Source organism: Anopheles funestus, chromosome 2RL (assembly GCF_943734845.2).
Source record: "Anopheles funestus chromosome 2RL, idAnoFuneDA-416_04, whole genome shotgun sequence".
NCBI lineage: Eukaryota > Metazoa > Arthropoda > Insecta > Diptera > Culicidae > Anopheles > Anopheles funestus.
In genome coordinates this window covers 3,851,267-3,871,440 of record NC_064598.1, presented here as the reverse complement: position 1 = coordinate 3,871,440, position 20,174 = coordinate 3,851,267, and the positions used below count along the sequence as shown (strand labels likewise).

At 42.6% G+C, this 20,174-nt stretch overlaps 1 protein-coding gene across 1 annotated transcript; it reads right to left on the bottom strand.

Moving 5' to 3' along the window:
• Window positions 1–16: 16 nt before the first annotated feature.
• Window positions 17–20,056, bottom strand: LOC125761597 (mucin-5AC). Its single transcript, XM_049422865.1, has 7 exons — window positions 18,753–20,056; window positions 8,959–10,201; window positions 6,535–6,727; window positions 2,107–3,820; window positions 1,872–2,030; window positions 1,662–1,796; window positions 17–1,591 (listed from the first exon to the last, which is right to left on the bottom strand). The coding sequence occupies exons 1-7, from the start codon at window positions 18,960–18,962 to the stop codon at window positions 1,511–1,513; spliced, it is 3,735 nt and encodes a 1,244-aa protein (XP_049278822.1). The 5' UTR covers window positions 18,963–20,056; the 3' UTR covers window positions 17–1,510.
• Between the last annotated feature and the right edge of the window lie 118 nt (window positions 20,057–20,174).

Here is a 20,174-nt window from a genome sequence, read left to right as displayed (position 1 = left end):
TCTACACGCTTACAGATTTTTGAGTCTGGTTTTGTATTTATACGCGTTTATACGAACCGAACACGCTAATTTCAACACTACAACACGACTATATGAGCACACACTCGTCACTAAAATCTTATATCAAGAATCACTTGTTTTGTTTTTTTTTGTAAAAATGTTCTAAAGAATGTTCTACCGCATCGAAAAATTCCTGTTGGTCAGGCCAAAAAGATTAGGAAAATTACCTTCCTATCCCTTAACTAGTACCGTTGTCGTGTTTTTCATCAACGGTGAGGTTACATGTGCTTTTTAGTTTAGCTTCTGTTTATCTTTTTGTCTAATATTTCATATCAAAACTATCATCGCAAAATGCGCATAAGCATATGTATACGTTTACCCTTTGTTTCAGCCTTTTAAGAAAAGTTACCGTGGTACGTTAAAAGAGATTCGACTTTTTTGTTCCTACTAGTGTACACAACTCCGATTATTTTTTTTATCTCGGCTCTCAGAATATATTGGCGAGCAGAAAGTAGCTAGGTTTCACACAAAGTTGTGCCAGTTTTACAGCCTTTTTTGTTTACTTTCCTTTGTTGCAGTTGAGTGATTATTATTATTATATACTAAATTTTCCCTACCCTCCGGAGTGGTTCCGAGCGAATGAGCACCGAGAAATATTTAGGTTAGAGGAACAGCAAGTGTTGTGTTTGCTGACGTTCAAGAACTCAAACAAATTTCACTAGTATATTCTATCGAATATATGCGTTTTACTATTGCAAAACAAAGTTCTTCATCTAAATTTTGCTACATTGCCCGCGGCATAATTATCATCTCAAGCATAAAAATAAATACAGTTTTTTTCAAAATTCGTGCTATGTGTGGCTCATTCGATACGGAAAACCACCCCATCAATGTAACCCGCAGGTTTTCTACGTAAATGTCGTATAAGTTCTAGCTCACAAAATTTGCACTAATCGTTTACTGGAGAGGAAAATTTTGCACATTCTTTTCCCGTTTGCGATTCACTTATGCCTGTGCACTTCTTACCTCCGTACGAAGAAACATCACACATTGGTTAGGTTATTTCAATATGACTCGCTTATAAGTTCCACAGTTCAAGTTGCTTTTACGATAATATGTTGCATTAGTCGCGATAATAGTAATAAGTAGTACATAGTTGTGATGTACATGATGGTTGCCTCGTAGCAAGAACATCCAATAGTGTTAGATGGAGTTCATGATGGATAGTGGAAAAGAGTCAGTAGTATTATGGTAGTAGAAACAGTAGTAACATGTGTTAAGCATATACCGCACAGTCATTACACAGTACTTTTAATTACTTTTAGAAAAGAGTCTCTATTGGATGTTACAATTCTAGTCCCTTGCTATTTGTATAAAAAAATCGCCCTTTTTCTACAAATCTGCCCAATAGTTTCTTATTTCTCTTGGCGGACACTAGACGGACGATAATATTTCCCTGCTTAATACTATTGTTTTGATCCTCGGTTCTGTTCTGGTCGCTAGAAGTTGCCTATTGCACAATAAAATCCTTGTGGCCACGTAGAGATTTGAGCTGCTTTTTCAGCTTCGTAACCAGATCTGCTGGTTGTACCTGTAAGTACAAAGTGGAAACGTTAGCAAATAATATTGTACCGGTGTCGAGCTTGACCTTCAAAACGTACCAATATTGATATATCTCGCCCGACGACATTCAAACGATCGCGTATTTCGTTCTCCTTAAAGAATAGATTTAACGGCCTGCCGTTGATTTCCGTCAACACCCAAAATGTTAACGATAACCCATCACAAGATTTTGCCTGCATAAAACATGAACAAATATGCATGAGTACGCGGTTAACAACGCGTTGAATCTGTCTATTCGACCTGCTTACCTTCGGCGGCAACCCATGCCGTGCAGCTAAACTGTTCGGTACAACGTCCACGATCGTTGCTGTATTGCCGTCGCGGATCAGTCCCAAGCACTGTCCATCGAGTTCGCGCCGAATCGCATAAACACGCCCAAACGGAACGCGACGAATAATAAGTTCAACCTACGAGCAACACAAACAATTCAAACTATTATGTGAAACAACGGATTTGGCTTGAAATGATTTTGCTCATACTTACAAACAATCCCGGCGCTGCCCGGATAGCTTTGTGTGCATCGGCTGCGGACATGATCGCAGCACCGGCCACACTGATCATCTGATCACCGATGTGGAGCGCATTGTACAGCACTGGGTGTTCCTTTTGTTTCCAGCCTGCCACCCAAACAGCACCGAACGCATCCACTAGCCCGATGGAATTGATGCAGTCCTTCCGACGCAACTGTAGCCGTACACCGCCTGGATGCATCATTTCACGACGCAGTTGAAAAACTTGCTGTTCACGAAGTGTCAGCTTGCGATTACCGCCTATACCACCGATAGGCGTACCATGCCCTACACCTCCGTTCACTTGCTGGTTACCCTCCGGTACGTTTAGGAGCTGATGATGAGGACGGAACGGTTGGGGTGGAGACTGCAATCGTCCTGAGCCGGGTCCAACCGGTCCATTTGCACCGGTGACACCGCCAGATCCATTTGTACGCGCGGCATGTTCCTGCCGTGCGTCGGAAGTCGATGAGCTGCGGCGCCGTTGTTCCGGTGGTAAATGTTCCGATCGGATTTTTTGCTCTACCGGAGCTCGCCGTCCACGGCCAACCATTGCAGATTGATCCGTCCCGAGTGCACCGGCGGTAGCGGCAGGTCTTGTACTTAACACCAGCTCGGTTAAACCTCGCTGGAGCAGTGGAGCAGCAGCAGTACGCTGCGGATGTGGTGTATAGATGTTTCGATCTACAGCCGGTCGTTTTGAAGGACTTCCACCGGTAAGATGAACCGGAGCGACTACATTATTCGCAGCTGGAACCGATCCCTGTTTGGATGTGGAAGCCGTACCACTGATACTATCATGTTGAACACGATTTTCCTTATCATTACTGCCCCCTATCTCGTTTGTTCGGGTACCCTTTATTGCTAACCTCCCGGGAAGTGGAATATCCGAATGACTAGACGAGCGTGACTGTCTGCTGAGCAGAAGCACCTTGCTGCTTTTATTCCCGGTTGGTTTCGACACAATCGGTGCGACGGATACTATCGACGGTTGTTCAAAGTTCGCGTTCGTTAGCACGCTTCCAGACGTCACCTGCACGGAGCTGGTTAGAAAAACCTGCTCGTAATGTTGACTATTGGATGACGATTGTTCCGATGATGATGATGATGAATTTACGGCAATCTGTGTCACGGTACCGAAATTACTTTCCGGTCCTTTGATCGGTGTTGACGAGGTTGCCACTGCGACCTGTACGGTTGCCGGTGCAGTTGGTTGTATTCGTGGCGTTGACATCACCGTTGAGCTGATCGGAACCGACTGCGAGACGTTCGGTACAGTAACCGTTGTGATCTGCTGTTCATTTATGGACGCGATGATCGACGGTTGCACGAGTTGATCTCCATTTGGCGGATACTCCACGTTGGACGGAATGATTTGCACGTTACTCTTATAGTTCTGATCATTGCCGGGTCCTGCGTCATCCGTTATAATCGTGGACACACCGGTCGGCACGGTGCTTGGGGTGATGATCGAAGGTTTTGCTTTCGGGAAATGAAAACGAGACACTGGGGGCTTCGGCGAAGAAGCTGTGGTGATTGTTGGTGAAGGGGTCGTTGCATTGGTGCTGTTTGACACCTGGATGATGGTAACATTCGCTACCTGATCCTGCCCATTCGCTATCGTGGGTGACCGTGGCGAAGCACTAGCGACGGGAGATATCTTTCGTCGGGAACGTTTCGGTTCCACCCTGCAAAGGAGAAGGAAATTTCATTATTGATTGACTGTAAAGAAACTTTCGAACATCTATAAAACACATCTAGTTGCCATTTGCAAATGCAAACCCTTGTCAGTTTTATTTGTTAGCTGGAGCAACAATATTTGTTTTATTTTGATAGCATTTTAACTCAATTTATTTGAACCTTTTACCGCGCGGCAATGGATTCGGGCAAAGAAGCGGAACTGCATGATCAATTGCTCGATCAAGAATACGCTCGGTGTTTGCAAGTGTTGCGCAATCTTATTCCCGGTTTGGAGGAACCCATCGATATCACGACAACTGCACAGTGGATTGAACGTTTTAACAACACATCACCAAATGAGAAAGTTCTGCGAAATCGTTGCGCCAGACTGCTCCAACAACAATTGCGCGAAGACAATCTTACACATCCGTTCATTTTTCCGCACCTGCTTAACGAACCTCTCGAGGTGTTGCTACAAAACGATCCCGAAATTGTAGGCGATGGTCCATTCGAACCACTCGAGCCATTGCAGCATCTGGTAAAGCAATTCGAAACGCTTAACGAGCGTACCGATGAAGATATCTGCTCGCTGCAAGTTGAAACACCGCCAAAACGAACCTGCGTCCCTGCACAAGCAGTCACCACGGATTTACACTACCTGTTTCAGGTGCAGGATGCACTTCGGTCTGCTTTGCTGCTTAGAGTACCCGAAATAATCGAGAATCCACAAATGCTAGTTCCGGCACCCAGGGAAAATCTACACCCTGACGATCGCCAATGGTTAACGGTCGTGCTGGAAGGCATCCAAGCGAAAGTGGCACAGAAACAAGCGCCTCGTTCAACCTGTACGGTCGAATGTCAAACGGTCAACGATCAGCCACCGGAACGTGTCGCCCAGCCCAATGCATTTATCGACCGTACCGAAATCGAACGCTACCTGGAACGTAAATTTGCCAAATTGTACGCAAACTTTCGCGTGCGTGAAAAGGCACTCGAAATACGCACACAAACTGCCGGTGGCATACATCTGATCGATGTGTCACAACGGATGGTGCAGGAATGTCGACGCTCGTTTCCGACGACGAGTTCATTGCTAACTACCGGCAAAAAAGCTACGGCGGATCGGAACCGTCGTCGCTCGGATAATTAATACACTTCCCAACGATGAAACCATCATCCGACGGCAGCAACAGCAGGAATCAAGGGACTAGCGACAAAAGGTACCAGACAGTGAGCAGTAATAAATTGACCTTGATAGTGAATTAACGGTCACGGCACCATTAACGCCCACGAAGTGTTTCCATAGAAGGAAGCGGTAATATTAACGGCGGAATAAAGAAAGAACAAAATGTACGAAACGCGGGAGCTTCTAATGCGTTACTTCTTTACCATCTCAATTATGGCATACAGGTTATGAGTTACGAGGTTAGTTTGAGATGCTGATTTACTTTAAATTCAAGTTCGAGTTTTTGTTAAAACAGATTTTTTAGCATATATAATTATATATCTACAATATAATTAAAAAATCAATTGTAATCAATATCGTCAAAGATAAATAATTGTGCACGGTGCATTGCTGCGTCATGTTTACCCAGATTCTAAACTCGATCCCTAACTCAGTTCACACTAGGGACGGCAATGTAATGAATGCGAGAATGGAAAGAAATGCAAATAGTAACACCTCGAACCACTCTAGAACACATTAACGGTCAATATGTCTTCTCAACCGGTTCAATACCTACCGGCTTGGCACATGGCGACCGCTGCACAGAAATCCATTCCTAAACATTCACCCGTAACGATACTGATTCACCCACTCGGTTCAGTTGGGTTCGAACTGATCAGGTTCGTCCCCACATAACTCCTGCCTTCAGCGTTTAAACACATGTGCAAATAAATGGAGACAGAGTTGCAGATTTCTACAAACTGTCGTCAACCATCTCTCACTGAACACTGGCCACACCTATACCTCTCTATTCTGTTCAAACACAGAACACACCTTTTACTACCTTTCTTCTCTTTACTATCGTTGAAACTCTTCTCCCATGGTCAATATGGTAATAACTCCAACGAAAACTAAATTTACTTAGTTTTTTCCTGATTGCATTGAATCTGCCGGTTTAGAATTTTCCTTCTCTTGATTTCGGTTGTGTTAGAAGGAGGTGCAGATCTGCGGACAAACGGATAAAATGATGACTGTCGCGCGACCAAATCATGCTCCCCAGTGTTTCTTAACATACATCTTAACAGAACGAAAATAAAATTGGTATAATTGTCGTAACTGCGCTGATAAGGATTCCTTGTACGTTACAAAAAAACGGGTCCAATTGGTTAAATATTTCTAAGGCGATTCTACAGCTTAGTCAGTATTAAAGCTAAAAATATTAGGCAAAAAAATCACTTATAATCGACTGATTTGGGTTTTAGCCATGCCGTACATGTATTTGAAGTTATTTATGGTTAAAATGATGTTGTTTCATCTTTCAATTGCCAGAAACCAGGATAACTGGACGACTACAGACTAACTGTTCCACGAGGTGAGAAACACTGAACGTTTAATTACTTCTATCGAACATACGTCAACGAAGCAATAGATACACATTCCTGTGCTCTTCGGTTCAATTGGTTTCGTAGTAACACGAAAAAGGTTTAATATCGTTCAAAAGCGTGTACCCGCACGCAAACACGAGGTGCCATTGCGCTAAAACTCCTGGAAACCTACCTTGCTCCACTGGATGCTGGTGACCCGATACAGATGGCGGCAGATTTTGTTAGCATCGATGGGGACGGTACTGTTGGTGCTGTTGTCGTTTCGCCACCATTGGACATTGCAGTTCCATTACTGTTGCGACCGTTGCCACTAGGTGCGCTGCTCTGTTGCGGCTGCCTCGACCACGACTCATCGTTGGGAAGCGCTGAAATGTAGTATAGTTGGCATAATTAAAAAACACGCTAGTATCGACGCTACAGTAGACACACGGTCGAGCGGAAGGCGTAGAATCTCCGGACGGTCGCCGGTTAGGAAAAGGTCAAAAATTGGAAAGGAAATGAGAAATGCTAGATTTAATTAACTTTTATCTTGCTCTCTCCCTCATACTGTTGGTTTCTAATATTTTTCGTTCGATGGTCTCATCGAAACACCTTCATCATATACATTTCGCTAAACGTAAGCACCTGCTGACCCACGTCCGTCCGTACACTTCCGTTCCGGAAGGGAAATGAAACGCTCGAAATGAGTTCATTTTCAGCAGCGAACGAAAGCACGGCTAGGCTCCGCTAACTATAACCAGATGCCCTCAGGTCGAAGTGTTACTTGGTCGGTATTTGGGCGTCTCCCACTCTTGCTTGAGCTCGAGATACGAACGGCAAGACACTCGCCACATACCGGGCATTTCAATCAGATGCGTCCAGTAGCCAAACCCAAAAATTGCACACTCCAAAGGAAGAGACCTTTGGGAATGAATTGGATGTCTAACTATGCTGGCCAGTACAGCGAAAAACAAAAAAAACCTTAAACCATCGAGAGTCTGCTCTGCCGCTTGTCTGTTTGCTCTGTGTCCGGGCTGTGTCGCATCGCTTGGCATTCGACCATAAAAAACGGCCCGTTTTGCTAATGAAAAATTTAATTTGTTTTCATTCTACGGGTTCATTCGAGTCCTTTTCCGTGACAAGAAGAATGCCTACGAACACAAGTTAAATAGTTCTTCACATTTATGTACAATTATGTTTTATACCTCCAACCTACTTGCTAAAGGAAAACTATAATTATTTTCAAAACAATATTAAACAAATTTTTAATATTCTTCTTCTCGATGGAGAATAATACAAAAAAAAACTACACATCTTTCAAACATTGTTGAGACGATAAAACTTTTCCCGGAATGAAACGTCCATTCAACATCTTTGCGGAAGTTTCGCCAACTTTAAAATTTCTTTTTTGTTTTGCCCTTTTTCCATGTCTTTCTGCGCGGCAAACGAGACGGCAAACATTTATGCAAATATTTGCCACCGGGGCCCTCGTTTCCCTTTTTCACCCCGTTGGTCACAGATTGGTCAGAACCAAGCGCTGCTGATGACGGGGGCATTGCCATTTCCGGTGCAAAAGTTGATTCTTTCCAGTCGGCATTCCAGGGGACGCGTGACGCAGCGGAACGATTTAAGCGTGAGCGTCGAACAAACTATCCCAAAATGACCGTTTCACCACACAGATACATGCACACACTTTGGCAATGCATATTTCGGAACAAATGAAGAGAAAGAGAGAGAGGGATACTTTAGAAGTATCTTCAACACCTTCAACACTTTACCATTTGGCAAACGGCATAACCTCACCGCTTGTGAGTGGTTTGTTTTCATCTGATATCGTACAATCAGTAGTCAACATTTCGTCCCATTGTTGACTGTGTTCCTAATGATCACCGATTATGATGCTAAAACCCGCCAGCAATCGCTGACAACGCCGCAACAAGACAAAGAATGTTAATGATTGAAACACGGGAAATTACGGACCGCTTTACGGTATGCTAATATGCGTGATTCCTCAGCAATTATTCTCCTGATCGGAATAAAACATTGAAGCCTTCTACAATTAAATTCAATCATTTAAATTGTACAAACTTATAAATCTATTGGGGTGATTCCTTCTTTTTTAACGAACCGTTTGTAACCGGTTCGTCAATCAGCGCTTAAATCCCCATCGCAGAATATGTCGATTGACTAAAACCAAAATATGATACGACAGCCAATTACTCAACAGCACGAGGATGGGGAAATTTGTGTACACCCACAAGAGCTTGCGAGAACTCCCGGCTCCGCGAGTTCGTAGAAAACGCGTCCCGGTAGCAATTCGTGCCGCATGTTGACCGAAGGTGAATGTGTCACCAAATCGAGAGTTGGCGCGGCTTCTGATTCACCGTCTACGGAGTGTCCAATCAGTCTTTCACCGTTTGGATGACTAACGCACCCACCGGCACAGGGCTAGTGCTTCAAACTTTTGAACGATAACCATAACCAGCGGTTCTATTATTTGTCGTCTCCTCCCAAAGGGAGTGTGGTGACCCTCTTTCGGCGATATGTACGACCGGACGCATCGTCGTTAATTGAAGGCAATTAGTGGTCAATGAAGTAGAGGCATGGACATGCTTACCATCGGTGGTGTGACCATTGATGGCGTCGGAAGCATTGCCAACATCACAGTCAGTAGTGGATCGTTCGGGACTCTGCCGTACATCAAGCAGTAGCTTTTTATCGATATTGCTGCGCTTCAACGAAGGTCCGGCCGTTCCGGATGGATCGGCCAGCACGTTGGTGACGAACGTGGTCGCCAGAGAGGAGGTCGATGTGCCAGGTGCGAGTGTCACCGCCGGATGATGATTATGATGAGTAGCGGCACCATTATGACTCGCGCTATCTCTGTGGATTATTTTTTGCGGTTTCGGCAAACTGGAACTTGGTGGTGAGTCCCGTGGCGGCGATGCCGATATGTTGCATTTAAGCTGCTCCTCCGGCGGTTCTTCTTCGGAGACCAACGAGGAGGATGATCCGAGCGATATGCTGTCGGTGGCGGTAGCCGACAGAGGTTTACTAGCTTGTGCGTTAATACTGCTCACTGCTTGTAGCGGGTTCGACAGCAGGTTCATGAGATTCTGCGTGGACGTGTTGGACATGGCTGGTGGGCCTGTGACGCTTCCGCGTTCACCGTTCGGGCAGTTTGATATGGAAGTGAGCGTTGATGAATAGCTGGTTCCCGATGAGGATGATGCGTTCGAGGATGATGACGACGACGACGAGGATGATGCGGATGATGATGATGAAGAAATAGAGCTTGTAGTGCCGGTGTTAGACGCGATCGTACCACTTGCCCCGCCGGAACCAGATGGTCCGACGTGTAGCGAATGCCCTTGTCCGCTTACACCACCTAAGCTCGACTGGTGTCCGTGATGCTGCTGCTGCTGCTGCACCAACGACGATGGCTGAACTCGCTCGATGCCTGGTACGATTGCGGCCGGTACGGGAGGTGTCGCCGGTAATGGAGACGTTGGATCACGCGTCGGTGCCAATGGTGGACGCACCTCGGGTAGACGCGAGTACAAATTTTCTTTCGGCGACAGCAGCTTCATCTCGCGTAGCTTCGACCGCAAACATTCCACCCATTCCTGCATACATTCCCAGGTGTTGGCATTGAAGCGGGCCACCTCGCTGCCGAGTGTTATCACAAATTCGAACTCCTGCTCAATCGATACGAGGGCGTGCGAGACATGCTGAACGGTTTGGAGCGATAGTGCCCACTCTGGGGCGTGCGATGGAGCCTGCCGTGGATCACTGTAACCCTCCAGGAATGCTTCACAATCATCGTGGACGCAGAACACAACCCAATAACGATCCGGTTTCTGTTAGAGAGAAAGAAAAAGAATGTAACAATTAGAAACACATTTTGGTAAAATTAGTTTCAGACGAAAATATTTCCCAAAAGTCCATATTATACCGCTTAAAAAAATGTCTTCTCCAAATTTGCCACACTCCCTATTACCCCTGTAATTGATTGAAGAAAAAGAGTACAAATTGTTCGCATCAACTGTTGAAAAAAAATGTAATTTAAATTAAATATTCGTCATGTGGCTGTCATTACGGTAAATAGAAACATTATAATAATGTATCCAGCGTGCTTGTACCAGGAAAGATTATAAATATGTATAAACTTAATACATTTTAAACTATTTGCCACGTGCTCTGCTGAAGTGTTTCCAAACATTTACTCCGTGACTACAATTGCCAGAATCTCCTAAAACTCCCCAGCTCGGTTCTTGCCCTGATGCCCGGTGTATTTTATTACACCACGCTCTAATTGCGATTCGTTTAGGACGATCCGTCTCGGTATGTCGGTACGTTTCGTTTTGTTTTGGGTTGGCGATCGCGTTCCAACATTCGTACGGCACATTCTGGCACATTTTTTCTTAGCATAGAAAGGTGATCAAGCAGATGGTAAGCATTTAACAGTTGCTTTCTACACCATCTGGAGACGGTTAATCGGTATGGACCTTTTTTTCTCGTACTCGCTGAAACTCGCCAACACAAACTGCACCAGGTGAAAGAGCATGCGTACTGATCATGCTCCTGAGCAACATTGCACACCTGTTCGATATAGTCGCACGATCGACTTCCCACTTTCGATACCCCAACCAATAGCAATAGCAGCTGATCGCGAAAATGTGTCCCAGTTGGGGCAACGGTTTTTGATAGCAAGAAGAATTGATATTGGAGCCGCTGGAGCATTAGAGTTTTTGGTTTGGATTACGCGATACACTGGCAGAGGCCTTTTGCCGAAACACCGAAACGCAATTAAACACAATTGTTTGGATGATCTATTTCAATCCGAATTGCCGATTGAATTATATTTTCACTCGCTCACTCGAGTGTTATTACCACTTCTTTTATTTTTCCCCCCCCTATGAAATAGAGACGAAAGCAACCAAACTGTGGACCAACACACTTCACACCTCCCGATTGCCAAACACGCGCCAAACGCATTGCAATTGCATTTGCATTCAACCAAAAGTTCCACACTGTTATGTCCGTTACGCTCGACTCGGTTGCAAAGAGATCAACATTTTTGATATGTTTAAATGCTTTCTTCACGCTACCTCCCTCGAACGGCGGTTTTTTTAAAGGAATGTATAGACATTTGTTTTTTTTTTTATTTTGGGAAATTGCGCTTTGTTTCTACGCCTGACTGTTTTAGTTGCGCGCGATGGTAATTTGTTTCATTAGCTTCACGCAACCCTTACCGGTCCGGGCAGACCATGGTGAAGAAACCGTATCCAATGCCATATCCGCTTTTGTTGAATAATAACGAATTGAGAGTACGAACCGGCGATAGCCTTCAGAAGACAGTGGCCAGGGCAAAGACGAAAAGACAAAGACGAGTTTAAATATTATTTTAGTCCGCGAGTTTTTGGTCATCATTGCACGGTCATCAGCCAGACCAAGCGAAACATAAAGCATAACAGTGTACTGTTTCAATAAAGTTTTCATTTCTTATTAAACAAACATTCGTGGCATGCAATGTTCCGTAGACTGCACTGCAAGTACAACAGGTGTGGTCGGAGTTACGGAGTCTTACGGTCGCTTAAGCTTGTGACAGTCGAGATGAACATTTGTCAATCACAGCACAGTTAGGTTGTTGAATGCATAGTAGTGTTGGGAACTCCAGAGTAGATTCATTAATCCACTCGGACTCCGACGTATAAAAACCGGAGTATACTCCGAAGTAATTACTCCGGATTATTCCGGATACCAGAGTTACTCCGGATTTACTGAGGAGTAAATTCCGGAGTTACTCCGGAGTTGAATCTGGAGTAAATATCGGAGATTACTCCGGAGTTGAATCTGGAGTAAATATCGGAGATTACTCGGGAGTTATTGTTGTGATCAATCCTGGCCGAGCCTTATTATACCAGTTGCTCGCCGTTGACTGCTTAGCTAAGGAGTAATAACTCCGGAGTAATCTTCGGAGTTACTCCGGAGTAACTCCGGTGGTTTACTCCGGCGTAATGACTCCGGAGTTACTCACGAATGTCTCGGAGTCGGATTACTCCGACTACCGAAAAAATTAAACATCAGATTTTATTGTCCTAAGCCGTATAACTGTCAATAATGACCAATAAAAACCCAATCCAGAATGAAAAGAAAATTTTAGACACATTCGGCTATGTAAAAATTTAATTTAATTTACAGTATTTATCCGTTTCTCACTAAATAATAAATATTTAAAAAAATGAAGCAAAACCTTGATTGGATGAAAAATTCAATCAGAATAATACTACTAAACCATAAACATTAATCCGCTAACAATATGCCTGATTACAGAAGGTTATATTCGATTGAACCATATCCCCACTAAGGAATTTGTAATTTGACTATTGATTAAAGCTTAACAGACAAACGCAAGGAACGAATGATTGAGTTCAATTTCCTACTCAATAATAAATTTGTCCAATCAGCGGGAAAACGGAATGGTTTTGAAGCGCACATTTATTAAGCTTAATATGCCCGGCATCGGTTTTTCGCCTCAAACTTCTTAACAAGCAGTGGCACGCACCCGGCAAGAAGCGTGTCGTAAATTGCTATCACTAATTACGTGTGATTAGAGTATAGCGATTTTTCCTAGAAATCTCAAATCTAGCTAATCGCCATTGAAGCTAGGACCAACATCGATCAAACAATCATCATCCTCCCAGGCGGTGGCACGATCCACTTCCGCGAATCTTACCATCAAACGGCGTTGTTGATCGTTGCGTCTTGAATCGTGTTCGTGTTAGATGTTTACTACTTCTTCATTTGCGATCAACAGCCAACACTGTCGCTTTCCTTAATCCGATTCCGGCGCTTAACCTTGACAGAAAATCAACACATGAAAGCACACTGTCTGTATCTACTGAGACGAACGACTTTAATCAAACTTTATACCCAATCGCACCAGTTCCATTGGGGGCAACTTCCAAAAACTAAATCCAACCAAAAAAAAAAAATCTCCGTCCTTCCAATGCTTCACTTACCTACACAAGAGCAGTGCGGCTCACGAAACCGGGTTTATGTGTGGGAACAACTTTGGCCGTGTAGTACGGACCCACCATCAACAATCGTACGATTAAGATTCCTATTGCCCGCGTAAGCTCCCCTTCTTTCTGGGGTTGAAAAAGGAGTACCAAAAACAAAATAGAGCCACACGAAGCCGCTTGTCGAACCCGTCAGAAAATCATTCAATTGGTTGAGGGTAGTAAATAAAAAAAAATCATGAAAAACAGACAGGCTGAACACAGACCGAAACTAGCCGGTATGAGTGTTTTAGCTAAAAGGTTTAGAAAAAACAATCATGTCGCTCTATTTTTAAAACATGTATATTAAGTGAAGCAATTTATTAATAGCAACTTTACGTTGAGATTGCTGAAGATTAGACTCATGGAAATTAGAGTTGAGAATAACAAATTTTTGGTGCATCAACTCAGAGTGAATGAGTCGTTATAAGGAGTCAGCTCGTTTAACGACTCATTCCGGAGTCATAAAAAAACCCGGCATAAACGTGTAGGAGGACTAGGAGGGTTAGGACCTTATAAAATTTTAATTTTTTTTTATTTTTTTATAATTTTTTATTCTTTTTTTATTTAAAACATTATTTGAGTGAAAAGAAACTTATTTCAACCGATTGGCATCAAAATAAATCAATTTATTTTTTTTTGCAAAATTTCTAAAAAAAATCGTAAGGGGTAAGCCTTATGAAATTAAATTTAAATTTTTTTTCTGATTTTTTATTCTTTTTTTAATTTAAAGCATTATTTGAGTGAAAAGAAACTTATTGCAACAAATTTCCATTAAAATATATCACATTTAAAAATTTTGCTACATTGGTGAAAAATGAGGAAAATTTTACATTTTCTCAACCAGGGTATGGAACTTGGTTCCTCGAATAACTTCTGGCACAGACATCTGAGGGCATGGCCGTCCAAGAAGAAAATGTAGCCATTGTTGCCATCTATCGACCACAGGTTAAAGATTGGCGATCCGTTGGATACCGACTGAGTTATAGACAAAAGTTGGTGCAAAAATGAGGAAAATTTTACATTTTCTCAAACAGGGTATGGAACTTGGTTCCTCGAATAACTTCTGGCACAGATATCTGAGGGCATGGCCGTCCAAAAAGAAAATGTAGCCATTGTTGCCATCTATCGACCACAGGTTAAAGATTGGCGATCCGTTGGATACCGACCGAGTTGTAGACAAAAGTTGGTGCAAAAATGAGGAAAATTTTACATTTTCTCAACCAGGGTATGGAACTTGCTTCCTCGAATAACTTCTGGCACAGACATCTGAGGGCATGGCCGTCCAAGAAGAAAATGTAGCCATTGTTGCCATCTATCGACCACAGGTTAAAGATTGGCGATCCGTTGGATACCGACTGAGTTATAGACAAAAGTTGGTGCAAAAATGAGGAAAATTTTACATTTTCTCAAACAGGGTAAGGAACTTGGTTCTTCGAATAACTTCTGGCACAGACATCTGAGGGCATGGCCGTCCAAGAAGAAAATGTAGCCATTGATGCCATCTATCGACCACAAGTTAAAGATTGGCGATTCGTTGGATACCGACCGAGTTATAGGCAAAATTTGGTGCAAAAATGAGCCTTAATAAATTTTCATTGATTTGAATTTTTTGATTTTTTCATTATTTTTCACTCTTTTTTTTATTTAAAACATTATTTGAGTGAAAAGTAACTCATTGCAACCAATTGGCATTAAAATAAATCAATTTAATTTTTTTTGCAAAATTTCCCAAAAAAATCGTAAGGGGTAAGCCTTATGAAATTTTCGAGTTGAAATTTTTTTTTAATTTTTTTTCTGATTTTTTATTCTATTCTTCTTTTAAAGCATAGATTAAGTGAAGAGAAATTTATTTCAACCGATTCGCATTAAAATATATCAATTTAAATTTTTTTGCAAAATTTCCCAAAAAAAACGTTAGGCTATAGGCCTTATGAAATTTTCAAATGGGAGAGCATCGCACAATCGCTCCTGTGTGTAGCGCTCCGTACGGAGCTACCTCTTTTTCCCGTGGGCTGTGCGCACAATAAGTCTTTCGCTCTTGACCCAACACTACTTACACTCATGAGTGAGTAAGTGAAAAAAAAGTCGCTAAAACTCCTCGTGAGTGAACGAAGCCCGTTGAATACAACGTTTCAACTCACTATCTCACTCTTACTCACTTTGCACATCTCTAATGGAAATTAGCAAAAAAGGAGTTATTAAAGTACGAAATAAGTACCATTTTATGTACCAACAAAACGTACTTCTATTAGACCGAATGATCGTCCCCAAAATCATCCAATTTTAAGCGTTAGTTGTTCTACACATTTTATTCGACTATTAAACAATGTTATATTCAATTGTTATTCAATGACAGTTTCCAGACCATTTCCCAATTCACCCCTACTAAACACGTGTGTCGGGTTTCCCCATTGATGACTTGCTGACATGTCGGAGCTCACACGAAACTACTCAATTCCATTCCGTACCAGCAAATAAAATTGTATCCGGACCAACTTTTAAACACTTTGCACGATATATTCTCTTCGACGTTGGACAAACGTAAAAAACGTAAAACGAGCATCAATCGAAAAGTATAATTGCACTTTTACCTTCGCGTACTCAAACCATTCCAAATCATTCCACAGTAAACGATCGATTGATGGTATGTGTACTGTATGTCCCTGTTCCCTTTTTGTTGCTTCCCTCTGCTAGACACTTGATTTAGCTCTCATTGCAATTGATCCGACAATGCGTCAAAGTGCCATGGAGCCTAGTAGGGTAAATATTAAATATAGCTTTTCCATCCCCATCCCACCGGAACCGGAAAGGTAATAAATTATTGTTCAAAAAATGGTGCCCCTTTGTCTGGCGCTGACGAAACATAAAGAATTCTCATCAATGACCTAGGGTTGGGGAAATCGGTTGAACGCCGTGGTTCACAACTTCGCAGGGCTCGTTGGCTCTCGTTGTCCTTCTGCAGCGTTACAGATGCAAAACAGTAGCTGGAAAACAACTGAAGGCCACATACATGTTGCTGTATGTTTTAAAAAACAAAAGACAAATATCTATTCACTGCAAATGGGACGGTTGGATTGTGCAGCGAAGAACCAAAAATAGTTTTTGGTGCGTAAAAAAAGGGCTAACAGCACGAAACGTAGTTCCAATGTTTGTTGGCTCTCACCAAACGGGCAAAACAATAATGTGTGGGAAAATGTAAATCATACTTTAATGCTTCTCGCGATCATGCTTGGCGTCTATAAGAGATGAATTTCTTACATCTTTAAGTAGCAGATCACGATCACTTTCATTATTTTTTTTCTGTAAGCAAACATTGCTTTATACGCTAATCGTTTTGCATTTTGTTTTGTTTTTGCAAATAGTTTTTATACTAACTAAAAAATCAAAAGCCACAAATATTTCCAACACTGATCACTATCATAATGTTGATGAGCTCAGCAGTGACAGCATACAAATCTGCTGGTAAATTCCTAAAGGGATCTTAATCTGGCATTGCACGGAAGGGTGATCGCATTTCACACCCACCAACCAACCTTCCGACTTTGTCCCGTACTTTGACAAACAATTCCACGGGCTCACAATGCCACCGCTTTCTCACCTAGTCCGGAAAACGGTTTGTAGGGTGTACTAGAAGACAATAGAGAGGCAAAAAAGCCTCAACCATTCACGGGTACGGGTAACACACAATCGGAAACAATCGGCCACCACCAGCAGCAAACGACCTACAAACGAGATATGCGAGGAATTATGCGTGACTCCGGTGGACAAATGGCGCAAATGATTTCCAAGATGCGTTAGCAAGGTGTGTGTCTATGTGTTGGAATGTCGAATGACAAATCCCTGTGTGGATCAGAGATTTTTTACCCCTTCTAAAATATCTCCCTTTCGTTTGGTTGGAGTTCTTTTTTTATTGTGCATCAACAATGACGGTGACAGACTGACAGAGCCGGAGTAATGACGAATAGTTTTTTGCTCGTATAGGACTCTTTCTTTTGAAACATTACTAAAAGTCTTGGCTCACATCTTGGCTTTTGACGACTTTACATGACACGCCGGTCATTTATGGCTTACTAGTTTTATTTATCACGTAGCCGGATATTCAGTCCTTGCTACGGGGGGACGGTCCGAATGCGATTTGAACCCAGTCCTGCTGTGTGGACCGGCGCCGTTTATTACATGCACCACCGGGCCGCCTACTAAAAGTAAGAGTTGGGAAGAGGGAAGAAGCTACCAAAAGTATGAGTTGATATTTGGGATTTATTATAGTTGTACCTCAAATACTAATAAAAGCTAATAAATCGGAATTCAATGATTGATAAATAAAAAGAGTTATGACGTATGATTCATACCACAACTTATTATTTTATTTACAAAGAATACTTTATCTCAAAGTAAACCAAATGTTGCTACATTAAGCTTAAGCTTATCGCTTAGCCACACAGAAATTCACGATGGCTTTTGTCCAACGCTAGAGCGTTGAATCATTGCTTATTATTTTGTTTGGTGTGACACATTCGTCGTTATTAAAATAGAGAATGTAAAATCAACCAAACTATTTTCATTTTTTTTACAGTACTTCATGTATCATTATTTACTCTGTGGACTATGTTCGAAACGAAGATGTTTACAAGGATTTTTAGTTCCTCCTATATGATGACCTCATTAAGGCCGTCCATCGATAAGGGCTGTGAAGGAGCAGCAAACCTTGACTGAATTGACACGAAGGCGTTTGTTGTTCTCCTTTGAACAAGGATTGGGGAAAGGGATTCCCAGACGGTGGCGTTTAGCGAAGGACTTTTTCGACTGATCTCATGATCACATTGCTCGAACGATGATCGCATGATAGATTGTAATGAAGCATTACATAAACATAGTAAATAAGTTTACTTTCGGCATATTTGAAAAAGAAAGAATGAAAAAAAGGTATATGAATTCAATTTCATTATAAATAGCATAACAATCCAAATTACAAACAATGAATGAAAATATCTGCACTGGAAACAATTCTTTCAAAAATATGAAACGTTTTGTAAATATTTACGCACCAACCGTATCAAAGTAGCCGGTGTACGATGACGTACACACTAATGTTTATTTTATAACTCGGTCTATTATCCAAGCATGCCGCCATTTCTGATGGTGTGTTATGAAAAACTTACTCAATGACCAGCGAGGGAACAGATAACAACAGCAGCAACAAAAAAAAGCTCATTCAACAATCAATGACGAGGTAAACACGGTAAACGATATGGATTTACAATCTTAAACTAAAACAAAACCCTCCTCCACCCAGTAGAAACCTTCAAGGAACAATAGTGTCCAGTGTTGCTCCACGGTTACATACCTTTGTCAGTACGGACGGTCGCCTGCTGTCGTTGTTCAACCGCCGAAGCCAGCTGTTTTTGTGAATTTCGCGAAACAGTGCTGTAATCGGGGGTCGCGTTACCACACTGGCCCCACCAACTACAGCTCCACTACCACCAGCACTACTCACTACTACCGCCGTTCCACCAACGCCAGGCACGGTAGAACTACTGCCAGGGCTGGGTTCCATCACGGGACTGCCCGGTCTACTACACGCTGCACGCTTATCACACACGTACGATCACCGTTTATCACAGCAGAAGAAGCAAAGATGATGCACGACACGATTCATCCACTCGTGCTGCACGATATCACATTTCATTGCACCACTGCTGCTGCTGTTTGCACAGATGGGACAGGCTGGAATAGCAAATGCAATAACGGGTAAGCCGAATCGTTGCTTTTGCCCTTCAATTTTGATCACACAACAGCTTTTTGTCTCACTTCAGCTACACACTTGGGATACAATTACAATAAACACAAAAACGCACTATGTTTCACCTCTTCGTACACCATTTTACCAGCGTACCAGCTGACCTGAATTATTATTCGCTAGCCAGGACCATTATTTCACTGGCTCACCATCACTGAAAATATGGACCACACTTCTTCTAAGATGCACTAATTACCTCACTAGGCTAAATTGTCCAGCTTGATCTGCACTACTGGGAGAACAGTTGGAAGAGGTGCAAATGTTTCACTGTTTTTTTTTGTTTAACCCTCTTTGCGTAGGTCGAGCCACCCGCCGTTGTTTACTGTGCTAAATGTCAACGCAACTCCGCTGTGCCCGCCGCCTACCTTACCGTTGTCGAGCGTTTTCAAAACCTTTCATTCGCTGAAATATCAACCCGAAGTAACCGCGTTTCATGCACAGGCGGACACAAGCCCAGCTTTCGGATGCTGTTCCACTGTTACTAGAAGATCCGATCGCAATTTGCTTTGTTTCAAATACCGCGATGGTTTCTCTTTTAGCTCTGAGTACTATCCGCTGGTTTGTGTTTCGTTTCTATTCCTCTTATTTGCACACTTTCACGACGATTTGTAGATTCGCCGTCGCAGAGTGCTAGTTTGCGCGAGAGAACACTAGTGACACGCACGACAAGTTTGGAGGTAATATGCTGGGCTGGAATTTTGCGTTGCCCATTCAATTTTGCTTCACCCTTCCTTTTTTTGTTGTTTGTGGATATCGTCAACGAACGAGAGGCGGGGAAGTACCATTCCGCAATAGCAACGGTGACGTTTACCTACACAGGAGGCTGCTCCATTTTGAATGTTGACAACCGAACATCACCAAAAAAGTTAACAAATTTAGATCAAAACTGAACACATCAAAATATAGTAAATGCATTTTTTAAAACTTTAAGTATTGTTATAAAATGCTTTGTTTTAATTTTGAGCGATA